At 39.7% G+C, this 16,843-nt stretch overlaps 1 protein-coding gene across 1 annotated transcript in view; it reads left to right on the top strand.

Annotated features, from left to right (window-relative positions):
* The window catches only part of FBN1 (fibrillin 1), a 237,175-nt gene that overhangs the window by 197,087 nt on the left and 23,245 nt on the right, over positions 1-16,843 (top strand). The window contains exons 44-52 of the mRNA XM_045067863.1: positions 201-323; positions 4,038-4,163; positions 6,201-6,317; positions 7,145-7,273; positions 7,867-7,986; positions 10,445-10,570; positions 14,301-14,450; positions 14,830-14,895; positions 15,629-15,745. Coding sequence (XP_044923798.1) covers positions 201-323; positions 4,038-4,163; positions 6,201-6,317; positions 7,145-7,273; positions 7,867-7,986; positions 10,445-10,570; positions 14,301-14,450; positions 14,830-14,895; positions 15,629-15,745 — 1,074 coding nt within the window. The remainder of the gene's footprint in view (positions 1-200; positions 324-4,037; positions 4,164-6,200; positions 6,318-7,144; positions 7,274-7,866; positions 7,987-10,444; positions 10,571-14,300; positions 14,451-14,829; positions 14,896-15,628; positions 15,746-16,843) is intronic.

Raw genomic sequence — 16,843 nt, 5'->3', positions numbered from 1 at the left:
GTTATGAAAAATATTAGCAAAGTGGGAAAAACTAGAAAATAAGTCTCCAGTGTTCCCTTGTCTGTTCAATAGAATGGATCAAAACAAGGAAAGAGAAATCTCTCTTCTGTGAGAGGCTTCAGACCCTGGACCCTGCCCCTGGACCCTTCCCCTGCCCCCCATGCTGTTCCCCTTCTAATGAAATTCTCTTCTGCTTGGAGATATCGACGAGTGTCAGAACGGCCCTGTGTGCCAGCGCAACGCTGAGTGCATCAACACAGCGGGCAGCTTCCGCTGCGACTGCAAGCCCGGCTACCGCTTCACCTCCACGGGCCAGTGCAACGGTGAGTGGCTCCGGCCGGCTGCCTGAGCCCATCAGGGGCCAAGTTGCATCACGCCTCACATACTGGGGGTTTTCTGAGAAGGTGTGGTTGAAGAATACATGAGTTATGGCTTGGACTGGTGAGTTCCAGTAGCTAGACTAGCAAAAAGGAAAATTAGGGAAATGTCTAAACACTCATAAAGGGGATGTTTTTAAAACAACAAATATATCAAGTGCCTACATAGATTTCCTATTTGCCTTTCTCCCGCCCTGCTGCAAACACCCATTCCCACAAATACACACAACACACGCGGGTGCTCTTGTGCGTGCACATACAGACACAGACACACACAGAGACACACACACACACACAGAGTCCCCTGATCAGTATTCGGGGCCAAATACTTTTTTATTTCCCTTTACATAATCCCCCTTAGGACAGAAAGTTGTCACCTTTGCAACCATACACCCCAGTTCTAGACAGTGAACCTCTCCTGAGTGGAGTTTGATTAACCTGCATAAACCAAGCAAAAAGGACCAACAGCACCACTTTTGCTCCTAAACATCTAACAGAATTGAGGGCAGCAAACATTAACAGCCTTTTATTAGCTATAAGTCACCTACAGTCAAATGAGAAACCTTCCCCTAGAGGATAGATTGTTGTTCACTTTTGGCACAAAGGAGGTAGAAATAAGAGGGATGAGTTAGATTAAATGGATGGTGAAGTTTTAAGTATCTGATGGCATCTCTAGCCAGTGGCACCAAAATTAAAACAGCGGTATCTCAGCCCAGAAGCAAAATTACACCTCAGAGCGATTTTCATGTGAGTTTTTGAGTAATTATAAATCTTTGTATATTTAGCACGGAGGGCAGGAAGAATGTGTTATTTTGCTATGGTTCATTTCCCAAGGAGTTTCCTGGATATTTTATGCATTTGTGAATGAAACAACACAAGGGAACGTGGTCAGATTTTCCTTGGATTTCCTTGCCTACCAGTGATTAAGTGGTAGGAAGTGCACTGTTCTCTGTAGGGTATTTTGCATTGTTTTATTAGACCTTGGTGGGAAGCGGGTGTAATAGCAGAACAAAAACTCACTTTGAGAATCAAGGCTTATTTTGTTGGTTTTAAAGGAACATGTGTAAGTGCTTAGCATTTTGTCAACAAAGCAGTTGTTATTCGTGTATTAAAAAAAAAACAGGACAGGAAAAGTGGGGACGTCTCTGATATGAGTCACAATACCCAAGTGTAACTTGGCAATTATGCCACTTCCCTGCATTTTGCTCTTAATTTATATTTCTTTGAAACTGGGCAGAATAATTCCAATCAAAATAAGGAATTGCTGATAATATAGAACATGTCATTTCACACCATTTCGTGCTCAGGCGAGAAGTGGGACAAGCTATTTATACATCAAAACAACACGTCCAACCAGGGCCTGCTAGGGCTTAAGCCCTGCCATATTTTCTTGTAGAACATTAGCACCAATAAAACTCATCCAGCAGCAATTAGGGATAAGTACTGTGAGTGAGCGTTGTTTGTGGCCAACGCTCACATTCCCTCATTCATTGGAATCCTCGGAAGAAAGGGAATGTACTTGAGTTTTGCAATTATTCAGCCTCTAGGGCTGAAGACTTCACTCTGGAATTATCTTCATCTGTACCTTTTAAAATCTGTTAAAATGTCTTCGATGCTATCCTATGCATAGCATTTTTTCAAGCACACTGCAAAAATACTCCTCTTGTCCTGTGTTTAAGATGAAAAGAACCAAAATTCCCTTTGCAATATTAGATTTTTATGTGAACTTTTATTTGAATTTATTTGAAAAGTACATCATTTCAAACCCCAAATCACAGCTGGCCATATTACCCACATTGCTGAGAGAACGAGTAGGTGTATAAGCCCAGGGTGCGCGTCCGACCCGAGGCACTCTAAAAAAGAGCAAATGCAGCCCCTTTGTGAATGTCTTGCCCAGCTTAAAGGCAGGAGACATATGCTTCCCTGTGATCTCTGTCTGCTGTATTTTTCCCCCTAAAATTGTGTTTAAACCTCCTATCTCTGTCTCAGACATAATTTTCTGGGAGCTCAAATCCTGGTGCTTGTAGAAACCTAGTTTTCTGGTCTCCAAAGTGAACTCCACAATTAAATTCTCTAAAATTGTAACTTGCTATTTTATCGTTAGAACCTCAAAGTGCTTCACGTTTCCTTTTCTTAAAACCATCATGAAATAGGCAACGTGGGAAAGAATTTTCCTAACTCCTTCTCCAAGAAGACCCATAGTGCACTCCATTTCCTGTGGGCCCAGGAGATAAGACAGACCTGGTCCCTTGCATTCCTGGAGATTCAGTAATACCCGAGGGTACCCAAGGTTTGGTCCAACTCTCGTAGGTTCTGAGACACCCTTCCTCAAAACCAGTTCCCTTTATAGAGCTTAGCAGTGGAAAGGAATTTCTTCTGCCTATCCAGTTTGCTTATTTTAAATCCATTTTCCCCAATGGGAATGATCATAATTTGTTAGGTTAACAAGCACTTCTAGATAAGCAAGCAGTAGCTTCTAAGCTGCTGTGTCCCAGTTTCTCCATTAAGATGATCTACTCAAGCTCACTTGAGACTTTTAAATTGTATGGTGATTCATCAAGTCTAATGTTCTGTATATTGGAAGGAGGGAGTCATAAAAATGGCAGCATGGGCACATGAAATAGAGCGCAAATCTTTCTTCTGGCAAGAGTACAACTGCTCTGGGCAGCAAAAAGTGCCCATTCCAGTTGTGGTCTTCTCAGCAGCTGACAGCAAGTTTGGATTATTCAGACAGAAGCAGTGTAACTGCTGTGCTTTATGGATTCTATACTCAAGTTGGCATTCTGCTGTTGGCTCTCTTTTATGACAGGAGGAAGACCAGGATGATACAGTGCTCTTCAGATGATATGGGTCCTAAATGTAGAGTCCTGAGACCTTTAAAATATTACATTAGAGACTTAAGTAGGCATGCAATTATGTCATTTGTAGATTCATATAATAAATTCCACCCCTCAGATGATGCGATTTCAGGAGAACTCAAAGATTCAGTTGATGATAAATATAATTTAGAGCTTAAAGACTGGCAGAGAGGCAAGATGACAGGGCCTTCCTCTGAGTGAGTATGAGTAAAAAGAAACATCACCAGGATTGTCAAGGGCTAAAAGGAGCCATGTGCAGACCTGAAGACTTGGTTGAGATGGAACAAAAGGTAATAGGAGTAAGACAAAACAATGAAGTGAAACTTGAACAAGGGACAGTGTGGGTTTTCCATCAGGAAAACCTATCTTAGCAATGGGATTAGTTTGACTTTGATATAAATTTCCAAAGGAAGCCATGAAGGGTCTATGACTTGAGGCACCAAATCTTGACCAGACAAGATACCTAACTCATTCCATAGCCTATGATATTGCTTAGGTACACAATCAAATGGAGTATCTCCCAGCTTTGAGTCTTCTTCCTCGTTCTACTTCTAAATTTTCTCTCCTTTCGGGACATTTTTTCCATTCCTTCATGAATTGTTAACATACTCTGAATGTGTCCAGTAAATGAGAGTAACTTTAACTAATTTTGAGGTAAAAATAAATATAATGGCAGTGTCTGTTCTCCTGGCTCGGATTAGAGCTAGGACCAATCCAGAGCATGACCTAGAAGTAAATCACTTAATGTAGTTTTGTCTCCTAAACTCTACCTAAGATACTTAACTATACTTTTTGTCCACAGATCGCAATGAATGTCAAGAAATCCCCAATATTTGCAGCCATGGACAGTGTATTGACACAGTTGGAAGTTTTTATTGCCTTTGCCACACTGGTTTTAAAACAAATGCTGATCAAACCATGTGTTTGGGTGAGTGTGTGATTATTATTTATTTTTAACTCATAGCCTATTGAAAAATTCATTTGCATCTGAATACATAGAGAAGTTAATACTAAACCTCCAATATTAGTTTTACTGTTTTTAAAATAAAAATACAAGCAGGCCTGTAGCATTAACCTCCTTTGGTATTTAATCTTTGGCAACCGGAACATAATAAACCTCTTCCTCGAAACTCATTTGGCTGCAAGGTCAGAAAAACTTACTAAGGTAAAAACTGAGAAAAATATTAAAAAATACAAAAAAAACTTGTACATACTTTGTAAAAATACAAAAAAAATTTTATTAATGTTAATAGCCTATTACTTTATGAAATCAGCGTGGGTTGGCCTTATTGGAATAGAGTGCAGATTTGAGTGTTTGAATACGAGCATTTTTTGAGAAGCATATATAGTTTGTACCAGATCTTTAAAGGCAAATTTATAGATCCCACAAAGGCAAACAAACTAACAAACAAACAAAATACAACAAAAAACAAACAAAAAAATACCCACATTTCTCTAGGGGGAAAAGAGCTCAAGATTTTAAATACCTTTCTCCCTTGCCCTCAGTACTAAGCCAGGATGCTGATTTAGAATAAATACCAAGTATTAATCAATCATTTTCTCTCTTTTCCTCCTTCCTTTTTCTACTTCCAAGCAACATCCAATAAGTCTTTGGGGACTTCATGAACATGATTCAGTTTCACAGCTGGAAAAAAAGAAGAATCAATAGAGTAATGTTTTAAGAGCTTAGCTTTTGCTGTAATTGGGTTCATCCATAAGGGCACATTCTTATAAAGTTTTGTCTTCTTCAGAACAGATAGCAGGTTTTCAGTTAAAGGAGTATCATCAACCCTGCTTGCTCCTGGGAAGCTTACCCATGCATAGCAATGGCACCCTGTGTAACAGTCTTTTTTCCTCTTCCATCTGGATTTTCTGGAACCCTCTACCAAGGAGGCCATCCTACAGAAGAATTTCACTAGCTTGGCTAAAAATGAATCAAAGCAGCAGCTCTGAACTGCTGGCAGGGTGACTCATCCAAATGTGGTCTTCAGACACAGACGCATACATTGGATCCCTTTGGGGTCAGCAAAAGCTTTCTGATTTAGGATCCCAGATCACTTGTCTTCATGCCTAGAATTCTAAAGGAAAGGAAATCCTAACTCTAAACACTGCATCTGGCTAACCTAAGCTGTTGTCTTTCACTCCTCGAATCTCCCTCCCTGCACCCTCGCCCTCCTCATTCTGCCTCTCCCGCAAACCAGCAGGATCAACTTTCTTTCATTTTGTTTCCTCCTCAATATAATGTACACCTGCTCTATAAGAAATATGTCAGTTGCTGGGGCCCGATGCAAAGATAAAAAAAGATGCCAAAACAGCTCTACAAAATAGTCAAAGAGAAAAGTCAGAGACCAATAAAAAGACAAATAATAATGCAAGAGTGTAGCAGAAAAGCCCAGTGCCATCACTTTGGGGTAGTTTTTAAGAGTGAAATAAGTCACCACTAGTGGGAGTAGTCATGGGTTTTTAGGAGTGCACTGGAAAGAAGGAAGAGATATCGAAAATATCAGGTGAGTTAGAAACCTCATGTATTTTGTTGCTGATTTCAGAGTACTATCAGGTGACTCCCTGCTTTTTGGTAAACTGCAGTGAGAATCTTAAGGCTGAAGTTTGCCAAAGGTGGCAGCAAATCAAGACCCAGATGCACACAGAATTTTCCATTTCCAAATGAAAAAATTTGAGAAAAGTGGCAAGGGTGTAGAATTCTAGAAGTAAATAGAGTAAAATAATTCTTGTCCAGTTCTCATGTCCTTAGCTTGCCTCCTTCAACATGCCAACCAAGGAAATGGTTTATGCCCGAGGTTTAGATCCTTGGCTTTTGCTGAGTCATGGGGAACTGCCAATGATCAAGATGTTCTTAGCCTACTCCTGATGCACTGTGAATCCCAAAATGCCCGAACCCCCAGATAGGCACTCACCTCGTCTTCTGTTAACAGCCATGTTCCTTTGTGCCCGTTGTTCCCACTAGACATAAATGAGTGTGAGCGAGACGCCTGTGGGAATGGAACTTGCCGCAACACAATTGGGTCCTTCAACTGCCGCTGTAACCACGGCTTCATCCTTTCCCACAACAATGACTGCATAGGTGCGTATGCAAACCGGTGGGCACTGAAGGAAGGATGTTTTATCTGCACTCTTTGCAATTAGCAGCCCGTCTGGGGTGCCAGCCAGTGTTCTTAAATATATGCCCTCTAATGCATAACAACTGGCAAGGAGTTGTGAAATATAATGTCCTAAGTAAATGTCAAATAGAGTAACTACAGCCATGACTTTCATTAAAATGCCTCATTAGCAGCTATAAGTTTTATATGTGCCATACTGTGAGTTCAGTACATTTTTAAATAAATTGAACTGACGTTTTAAAACATATAAGTGTGATTCTTTGTATAGAAATTGCATAATTCAGGAATGATGTGGACCTACTTGTCTCAGTGTTTCACTATAGCCTCTCTTAAAAGAAGTCAATTATTGAATCTATAAAATCCTCCCTATAAAACATACTGTTATTTATAAGTGAGATTAATGACCCAAATTTTATATCATGCTAGAGGCTAATTTTATATACTTCTAATTATGAGAATACTTAGTAATACCCTCAGCTGTATTGTGTACTAGGTTTTTAGCTTTTAAAAATGAAAAATAAAGAAAGATCAAGGTGAAACTCATATAAAGTTCTAATATAAATTATCAATTTCTAATTAATAGAATAGTATAATCTTGTTAGGTTTTGATAGTTGAGTAAAGCCAGCTGTGTTGTTACAAACTAGATCTTTACTGGAATTTTTAATGCTTGGCTGAGCCAGCAAAGGCCACTAAAATTTAGAATAAGTATTTTTCCCTTTGAAGGTTTTGATCATTGCTGGAATTATGACATTTTCTTTGGAATATATCAAAGGATCTTTTTTTTGGCAGATGTTGATGAATGTGCAACTGGAAATGGGAACCTTTGCAGAAATGGCCAATGCATCAATACAGTGGGGTCCTTCCAGTGTCAGTGCAATGAAGGCTATGAGGTGGCTCCAGACGGGAGGACCTGTGTGGGTAAGTGCTTCCTCCAAAGGACCCTGCAAATAATGCTCTGAGCGGTGAAAGGATCCTGCAGTCCCTATCACCATCCTTCCTTCAGAAGTCTGGAGGGAGAAAAATCAGAGTAGAATTATACTAATCCTACCTGTAGACTCTGGTGTGTGTGTGCGTGTGAGAGAGAGAGAGAGAGAGATAGGACACACTTCTCCATTATGTTTTAAAATCAAGTTGTTATTATTTAACAGAAAGTTAAATTGTTCCATAGCAATTGTAGTTTGCTTTCTCATATATTTTTTTTTCTTTAAAATAGCTTTGTGGAAAGCTCTTGTACAATCTTTAGGGTGTCCTCAAAAATCTGCATTCCCACTGACTTCTCACATACTTCACTTTTCTTGAAACAACTGACTTGTGATAGGTCACATAAAATGTGGTTGTTCTACCGCACACTTCTGAAAGCTGATAAAGCTTCTTTTTACTGAGTCATTAATTTTTCTCCATGGTGGTTTTATGTATTTCTTTGATTTGATTCCAGTTTTTTAAAATTTTAATTGCTTGATGGAAATCACGCCAATGGGAACCTCTTCTTTCTTTTCCCCTTTTCTTTGCAGATATCAACGAGTGTCTTTTAGAACCTGGAAAATGTGCACCAGGCACCTGTCAAAACTTGGATGGGTCCTACAGATGCATTTGTCCACCTGGGTACAGTCTACAGAATGACAAGTGTGAAGGTAGGAGTAAGGACTAGCAGTGTTTAGAAGGAACAGTGTTTGTTACTCCACTGGCATTCTCAAAGTCAGTTTTTGTGACGATGTGCTGGCGTCTTCATTTTGGAGTCCTTTATAAGAAACAAATCCAAGAGCAGAGGATCTGACTTATGTTCTTACACTCAGATGATGAGACAAGAACATCCAATGCTCATGCTCATATCTGATGACCCTGTTTTCATCTGTGCATATGGGTGGCCTAATGACCCTGACTCTTTTCCAATGTGCTTTTATGCAACTTGTAAAAAATCCTGGATTACATGTTTTTAAGTGCCAACAGGTCACAACCAAAAATAGCTTCCTGATTCCAGCTAAAATCTTTAAGTGACCATATTAAAGGTTGGATGACTATGGCTATATAATTTGTCTATGTTGTTTTTACCTATAGAGCAGTGAAAGTATGTTACTATAAATAAATTCTCAGCAAATTTTATAGTACTGCATTCCTCAATATATATGTCATTGAATTAAATGAAGGACATTAATTGCCAGGACTTCATAAATAAGTAGGCTGAAAGGATTTTTAAGAAATCACCTAGTCCATATGCCCACGTTTAAATAGGTCTGATGTAATCCATAATGAGTAAGGATTTTCTCCACTTTTAATACTATGGAGAAATTTTATTATATATCCAATTTAAATCATAGCAACTGATAATGTTCTAAATGGAAACAGTTGTTTATAAAAAATAAAAAATTAATTAAAAATTTAAAAAAAAGAGAGAGAACTGTAAAAAAAAAAATTAGGCCTAAATTATTATAAGTGTTATTTTACTTTTACTAAAGATCAATTCTATTTACTCCATGAGTAATGCAAAATTTCCCTAAGAGGAACAGAATGGAAATGTATAGGACAGAAAAATGACTTCTCGAATACTAAATAATGTGCCCATTCCGCCATCCTTGTCTCCATCCTTACGAAGCTGTCACCTGTAGGTTAATTTCTACCATAAGAGAAAGAATCCTCACAACAGCAATAATAAAAACAACAAAAAGAAATACTTGAGCATTTTTACAAAAATTGGCTTTGCTCTTAAGAAAAGGTTGGACATGGGAATGGAGGGCACGTAGGACTGGAGTCATTCAGTCATTGGCAGCAGCTCAGATGCATTAATACAGCACAAGCAACATGGTGCAATCATAGGAGTGATGAACAGGCTGGTTTTGCCCTAAACAGGAAGATAATCGCTTTGAGTTGCACATCCCGAGAATACCTATTTTGCGGTATTTACAATATTAAGTTAAGATAATGGAATTAGTTTCCTAACTTCCTCTTAGTTGGACCTTGTGGAAGGGAACTCATATAACATGAATATACTTCGATGTAGGTAGAACTCTTCGCACAAATGCAAAGATAAAGTGCCCCACGATATAAGAGATACAAGTTTTGTTGCAGAAAAATAAAAAAAGTATTTCCATAAAAATAGCATGGCTCAGAATCAGGACTTAGCTCTTTTTTATTACGAATTCCTGCTGAAAATCAGGGGAAAAGATAGATAAGTCTGTTGGAAAGAGTGGCCATACTTTTCCTGTACATAGGATGATCATGTAATTTATTGACCAAACCAAGACAGTTTGAAGGAGGGCACTATTAATAATGAGTCCAGGACAACAAGCATAAACTAGGACTCTCCTAGGAAGACCAAGGCATATGATTGCCCAAGTCATTCAGACTTCACTGTAGACCACTTTAAATCAGCCCTTATTAGATTAAGGTATATTCATATGCTAAAGGATACTTCACAATATGAGTGTATCAAATGCCTATTAGGTATATGATGAAAGGAAAAACTGGTCTCTACAAGAAAGACATTTTTGTGTCTTGAGAAAAATTAACATGCAAATGAGAGTTAGGAACCCTATATTCTGTGATATCTTTAGTTTACGCTGCACAAGATTATTTTCATGAACATTATTATTCTTGTAAAACTCAGAGTTTTAGGGATGTAGCACAGGGTTTTGGGGAAAGCACTGTGGATGGATGGAGGGGAATAAATTTTTGTTTCAAAGGTCTAGATCTCTTACTAACTTATCGTCAACATAATTAAAATTTCAAGCTTCTGCTTCCTATGCAGTGGGAAAGTCAAAGGCTGCACTTTCTTGTTTTTCTCCTAGCTTAGGGTAGTAGAAAATCACTCTACCTTTTCTAATTAGCCAGGCAACTGAGTCTGGGTAAGAAACCATTCTCATTGTATCCCTTAGAAGACATCTGCAGGTGCATTTTTATAACAAGAATTTTCAAGGTTAATTTTTAAAAAGATGTCATAGCCTAAAAGTCCACTCACAGCATAATGATACAGGAAAAATCTTCATTATTGGAAGAGTTTTGAAACTGACTTGCACGTTGTACTTCCACACTTTGCATTTGGTATCTGATGGTGTCTCCATTGTGTTTTGACTTTGACACATGTGATTCTTTTAGATATTGATGAATGTGTTGAAGAGCCAGAAATCTGTGCCCTGGGCACATGCAGTAACACTGAAGGCAGCTTCAAATGTCTGTGTCCAGATGGGTTCTCCTTGTCCTCCACTGGAAGAAGGTGCCAAGGTAACTGCCTTTGAAGACTTTAGACTTTCATTACTCTGTTTATTTGTTGTGGTTTCATTTTCTTAAACATGGCAACGCTTTGCTTCTTTGTGAAAGAGAAGATGGAGAGTTTTCATTCACCCAGAGGTCTAATGATTACCATATGTCAGAAAGTTCATTTTTACTTTTAAGGTTGAAAACTCATCCATCAAGTTCTGGTTGCTTGTATAACAACTTCCCCGGGCACTTAAACCTCTCTCTCCCCCTAAGAACACAGATGCTGATAGGTCTGTCAGTGGGGGACCTGACATGAGCCGCTGAATCCTGGAAAGCCTGGGGAAAGTTCAGTTCCATGGCCTCTGCCTCTCAAGAGGTAACTTAGTATAAATGTGGGCCAAAATCTAGACTTTCGGTCAGAAAAATACAGATTAATCCATTAGCTTCCAGGATAGAGTGCCCACCCCTGACATCACAAATTTTCTAAGAAAACAGGAAAATAAATTTGAACTGACCTGGACTCTTGCTGGGATATAGTCTTGTTTTCAGGTCTAATACTTGTGAACTTAGAAAAGAAAAAGAAGAAGAAAAAGAAACCTGAACTTGTGCCTAACACAGTATATCATATCCCAGAAACTATCTGAATTTTAGTGAACAATGCAATGGTGTGTGTCTATCCATTTATACATACTAATTTAACGAATTTAGAACAAAAAACCCCATACAAACAAACTCCATACGAATTTCCCCCCCTCTACCTCTGTGTTCTGTTGTTGTCGTTTTATTGTTCAGGGTTTTTTTCTTGGTTATTTTGTTTTGTTTTGGTTCAGTTTGGTTCTGTATTACTAAATAAGAGGCAATGGATATAATTTCAGATTCCAAAAGTTAGGTTTGGGGGTCTCGGCTCCACCATCCGTAGCCTAGGGCAAGTCACTGGATCTTTTGGAGGTTCCATTTCCTCATTTTAAACAACCAAATAATACCTGCCCAACCAATCCTATTGAATAGGTAACAAAGCTTTATTAGTTTCTTCTTTGTTCATAGATCCCTGTTATTCTGTTGATTAACTTTTGCCTCCAACTGGTCTTTTTGCTACCCAATATTTAGAACTGTGAAGGGGGAGTTGGGAATTCTCTGATTGGTCTGATCTCATAGATCAGAAGCTGTCAGAAGCCCAGGCAGATTTCAGGCTTGTGGGTGGAGTGACAGTGGACGCAAACAGATCGTCTGTTAGAGTACAGACCAAGCCAGATAAATTCTAAGATCGACTCCTTTGTCTCTGTGTGCCTTTGGCTTGGCCCAGTGAGAAACCAGGTGTGAATCTGCCTGCCGATGTGGCAGGCCAGAGGAAACTCATAGGCTATTAATTCAATTTGCACTGGCCTGTCACAGAGCAAGCTAACGCTGCAGGAAGAATCAGCCCAGCTGTGAGCTGCCTTGCCACATGCTCAGCTCCAAGAGGCAGAGCCAGGATTGAGGAATGCAAGCAGGGAAAGTGACTTTTGTAGTTCCGATGAAATTTCAAAGGTCATTAAGGGCTCTTTGCACATGGACTCGTAAACAGGCATCCTAGTGAGTCCTAGCTCGAGTGTGTGGGCAAGCAAAGCTCTCCGTCCCATTGCAAGACACCTTTGATTAATAAACCAAATTTAGACAATCACCACAGGCAAATATAAATCTCCCACAGGGCACAAACTTCCCTGAAGCCACGGAATTAAGAGCTGGGTTTTACTTATAAAGACAAATTAGGAGTCATGCTTCTTTTGCCCATGAAATCAGAAAATCCCACAGAACCACAGATAACGTTTTTGAGGGAACAATTGTGATAAGACTCAGGTGAACAGATTTGGGTACCTAAAGGCCACAGATGTAAATGGGCCACTCCCACTTACAAAATTCAGTAAAGAGAATTCGTCACTTAGGCTTACTGTAAACTTCATGTGTTTGAGCATGTGTAATGTCTAGATTTTTTTTTTCTTTCAGGAGGCGGGATGGTAGAGTAGTCCTGGAGAGACAGGGCTGGTTTATGGAACAGGGTTGATGATAAAAGGAAAAGAGAATCTATCTAGATTTGGAAGAAACATTATGAGCTGGAAGACAACAGAGACCACTGAATTTTAATATATTTGTTGAGACATTTTTGTGAATAGTCCCTAAATTATACCTTAAGACAGTTATAGATGTAAATAATAAATACAGAACATTGTACGTGACAATGAACTTGAAGAATAAAGAAAATCAAAGTGTGTCCTTCGAGAAACTATAATCTGTTAAATCTTGAAACTTCTCAGCAAAGCAAATATTTGGAAGGCAGACATGCCACAGGATGCACATTGGCTGTTTTTGCACTTGACTTTCAGAAGAGTAGTTCACTGAAAGGTGACTGTTAGGTCCCAGCTATCACAGGTGTGGAAGGAGAGTAAAAACTAGCAAGAAAATGTATCTGGAAGAATTAGTTGAAAAAGGCGAACTAATTCATTTGGGGAAGAAGGCCAACTGAATTTGACTTACTAGGGCCTGGTAAATACGAGTGATGGATTGACTGGTTATTATTTTTACTTTAATTCATGGAAGTTTTTCTTCCGTGATCTTTGGCAACTCAGTTATTCTTACATTATCTCCTTTGTCAAGAAATAAAAGCTGTGAAGTTGTCTTAGCAGAAATGCATCAGTGGCTATAATAATAGGTCATAATGTGCCACCTAGGGTTGAGAAACAGTGACAGGAGAGAGCCTACCTGGTCCTAAAGAAAGAAAGGGGAATTGTACAAAATGGGTATGAAAGCATTTCCTTAAAGCCTGCAGATTGTAGCCTCTGTGTAACTAGAGAGGAGTCCGCAGGGCTTTGGATGTCAAATTTGAGGGAAAACACTCCAGGCTTTTGGATGAGCCACCCCATTTGCTCTATAAGTAATGGTAGAGTCCATTTCCAAAATTATGTCAAGCAGTGTTGGAGAATTTTGTAGCAACTAGATCCCATCTTCCATGTTGTCACCAGAAAATAATTGATATAAAAACAATACATTCTTTCAGAGAAAGGTTATCCTGCCTCCTATCCACCCACCTCTCTGCCCTCCTCTTTACTTTCTCTCTCTCTGTCGAGCTAAACCACGTTCTGTATCTTGCGTGTGTGGGCACGCACGCGTGTCTAAAATCTGCAGAAGGCACCACCACCGGCATTTTATAGACAGAAACTACATCAGCAGCTGCTTCGGCGAATGACCATTATTGTATTTTTGGCACTCCACAAAATTGCCACATCTTTATTTACTCTATGCCTGGGATCAGGGGTTTTATTTTGGTTTCTGGGCTTAGGGGACAGCAGATAAACAACACAATGTGATAGCACGATAAGTACCAGAACTGTGAGGTCTCCCTTAACCTAGTATGCTTGCTAAATGCTATCCAAAACACACAAACACAGCTGTCAATGCAGGGGTCTTGCGAATGACTGCACTTCTGAATATCCCCACCCTGAAGTCACTGATGATGTGATACTGTTGGATTTTGTCATTCACATCAGGTTATTTTGGAAAATTGGCTGAAATGAGAAATAAAGTGAAGCCACATAGATGTATTCATCAGATCTTACGACAAAAGTCACCTATGACTTTAAATATCTGAGCCCAATTTCTGTTGCAATCACTTAATGTTACGGAGCCTTCCCACTCTAAAGAAAAGGGCATACGTTTAACAGGATGTACAGTAATGATGTAGTAGGAAAGGTCTGAAGAGTCTCCTGGATTTATGCTGCAGATCTGCGAATGAGCTACTGCTATGCCAAGTTTGAAGGAGGAAAATGTTCATCGCCCAAATCCAGAAATCACTCCAAACAGGAATGCTGCTGTGCCTTGAAGGGAGAAGGTTGGGGTGATCCCTGTGAGCTGTGCCCCACTGAACCTGATGGTAGGTCCACCATCTGCACTTCTCTTTGGGCCCTTCATAGCGTGGACTGGCCATGAAATAGGAAAGATTGTATGTAGGCCTTCAGGAAATATAAGACAATTTAATTGTAAGTCTACCTTAAATATTCATTAAGATTATTTTAACTTAGGAGCTGGGCAGTTATTTTCTTCTGAAATGTGCTATGAATCAGGGCTGCCCAGGTAGTAGGCACACCAGTTCTGGGAGCCTTGTTCACTTTCCCTGGTATCGGGGCTTTTCTCGTCCGTTGTTTCCCGATATGCGCGGCTGTGGCAGTCTAGCCACCACACATTGCGTGGGAAGCAGCCTGTAGCTATTTGCCATTGGTCTATCTATTAACAAGTGTTTGTCTCTACTGCAGAGGCCTTCCGCCAGATCTGTCCCTATGGAAGTGGCATCATTGTGGGGCCTGATGATTCAGCAGTTGGTAAGTGGCCTGCATTGGCTTCTCAGCATTTCTTAATATTCTTAACCAGCTTCTTTCCTGCCCTTTCTCCAGCTGTTCTTACTTTTATTTTTTTTTTAAGTAGATTCATTTGTTTGTTTGTTTGTTTGTTTGTTTGAGAGCGAGCGCATGAGAGCAGTGAGGAAGGGGCAGAGGGAGAAGGAGAATCTCAAGCAGACTCCCCGCCGAGCACAGAGCCCAGCATGGGGCTCAGTCTCACAACCCTGAGTTCATGGCCTGAGCCAAAATCAAGAATCAGATGCTCAACCACCTGAACCACCCACGGCCCCTCTCCCCAAACTGCTCTTATTTCTCCACATTTATCTTATAAAATAAAACTCTACTTTTCATTTAGGTACCAATTGTATTATCGTACTGTATGGCAATATTGTATTGTAATATTAGATATTTCATTGATCAGATGCTGAAATGATCATAGTTTACCTTTGTTTTTTTGTTTTTGTTTTTAAAGTACCTCGGGGGGCCTGGGTGGCTCAGTTGGTTAAGCGTCTGCCTTCAGCTCAGGTCATGATCCCGGGGTCTTGGATTGAGCCCCATATGGGGCTCCCTGCTCAGCGTGGAGTCTGCTGCTCCTTCTCCCTCTGCTCCTCCCCACTGCTCATGCTCTCTCTCAAATAAATAAAATCGCCAAAAAGATTACTAAAAACAAAAAAAGTACCTTGTTAGTCAGTGTTTTATTTCTCCTTTACATAAGATATGGACGAGTGTAAAGAACCTGACGTCTGTAAACATGGACAGTGCATCAATACAGATGGCTCCTACCGCTGCGAGTGTCCCTTTGGCTACATTCTGGAAGGGAATGAATGTGTAGGTGAGTAATAGGTCGGTTTCTTCCATAGGGATTTTACAAGTTAGAAATTGGGCCATGGAGCATTCACACTGGGAAGTGTGAGTAGTGGGATTGGGACAAGCATGTTCTGTGAACTCATTCAGGCAGCATTCATCTGCAGTACTAGTTGCACACCCCATGTCCCAAGCTTTGTGGCTACAGCAGTGACCCAAGCCAATATCTTTCTTCCTTGCATGGACAGCACAGTCTAAAACACTGGACACATCTGAAGATGTGGTGGAAAGGAGGACATTATCATGTATTTTTTTAAACTTTTATAAAAATTAATAATCATAATCTTATTCTCTCAATATGTAAAATACAACATTCAGATTTTATTAAATTTAGTAATGTGAAAAGCTATGTACCCAGTGTAAACTCCTCTTGTTTTTGCTCTCTTAAAATTTCTAAGAATGGCTATGCCTGACCTTTGACCTCTTGATGCTTACCAATGCAAAATTGAATCCAAGTATTATGTCTGTTCCTCTAAAATTTCACCCACAGCTATGACCATGAAGTGTAACTAAGTTCTTTAGTCTTTCTAGGCCTCAGAATGTCATATTATGCAAATGGACTAATTTATTCCTAATTGCTCAGTAGCTCTAAAAATCAATGATGTTGTAACTTTTATGAACTCAAAAGAGATGTCATATTCTGGACAGTGAAATGCCATTTCACAGCAGAACAAAAGCAAAGTTGTCACTGAATTCTCAAGATCTTCAATTAGTGCTCCTGTGTGCATGCTAAATGATCCTGCTCGCCCAGACTCTCTACCACAGCCTCTTGCCTTCACCATTTGACTCAGAGCCCAACAGAACATATAACCCTGATGATAGTCCATCACTATTCCATGTCCTAGAGAACTAAAATGACAATGTTATTCCTCAAAAATTTCCCTTTCCAAAAGGAAGGTCCTCTCCCCCAAGAGATGTGTCAGATTCTAGAGGGATGGGTTGGGAGGCATAGATATTTTTTAGACCCCCTTGGTAAGACTTGTTCTCTCCCCCCAGTTGTTTACAGAGATCATACCCTAAACATATTTCTTTCTAGCTTTTCTTCTGCCTAATGTAAACCATCTGG

This window comes from Mustela putorius, unplaced genomic scaffold (assembly GCF_011764305.1).
Source record: "Mustela putorius furo isolate JIRA1106 unplaced genomic scaffold, ASM1176430v1.1 tig00003898_pilon_pilon_pilon, whole genome shotgun sequence".
In the NCBI taxonomy this organism is placed as follows: Eukaryota; Metazoa; Chordata; class Mammalia; order Carnivora; family Mustelidae; genus Mustela; species Mustela putorius.
This window is presented reverse-complemented; position numbering and strand designations above follow the sequence as displayed.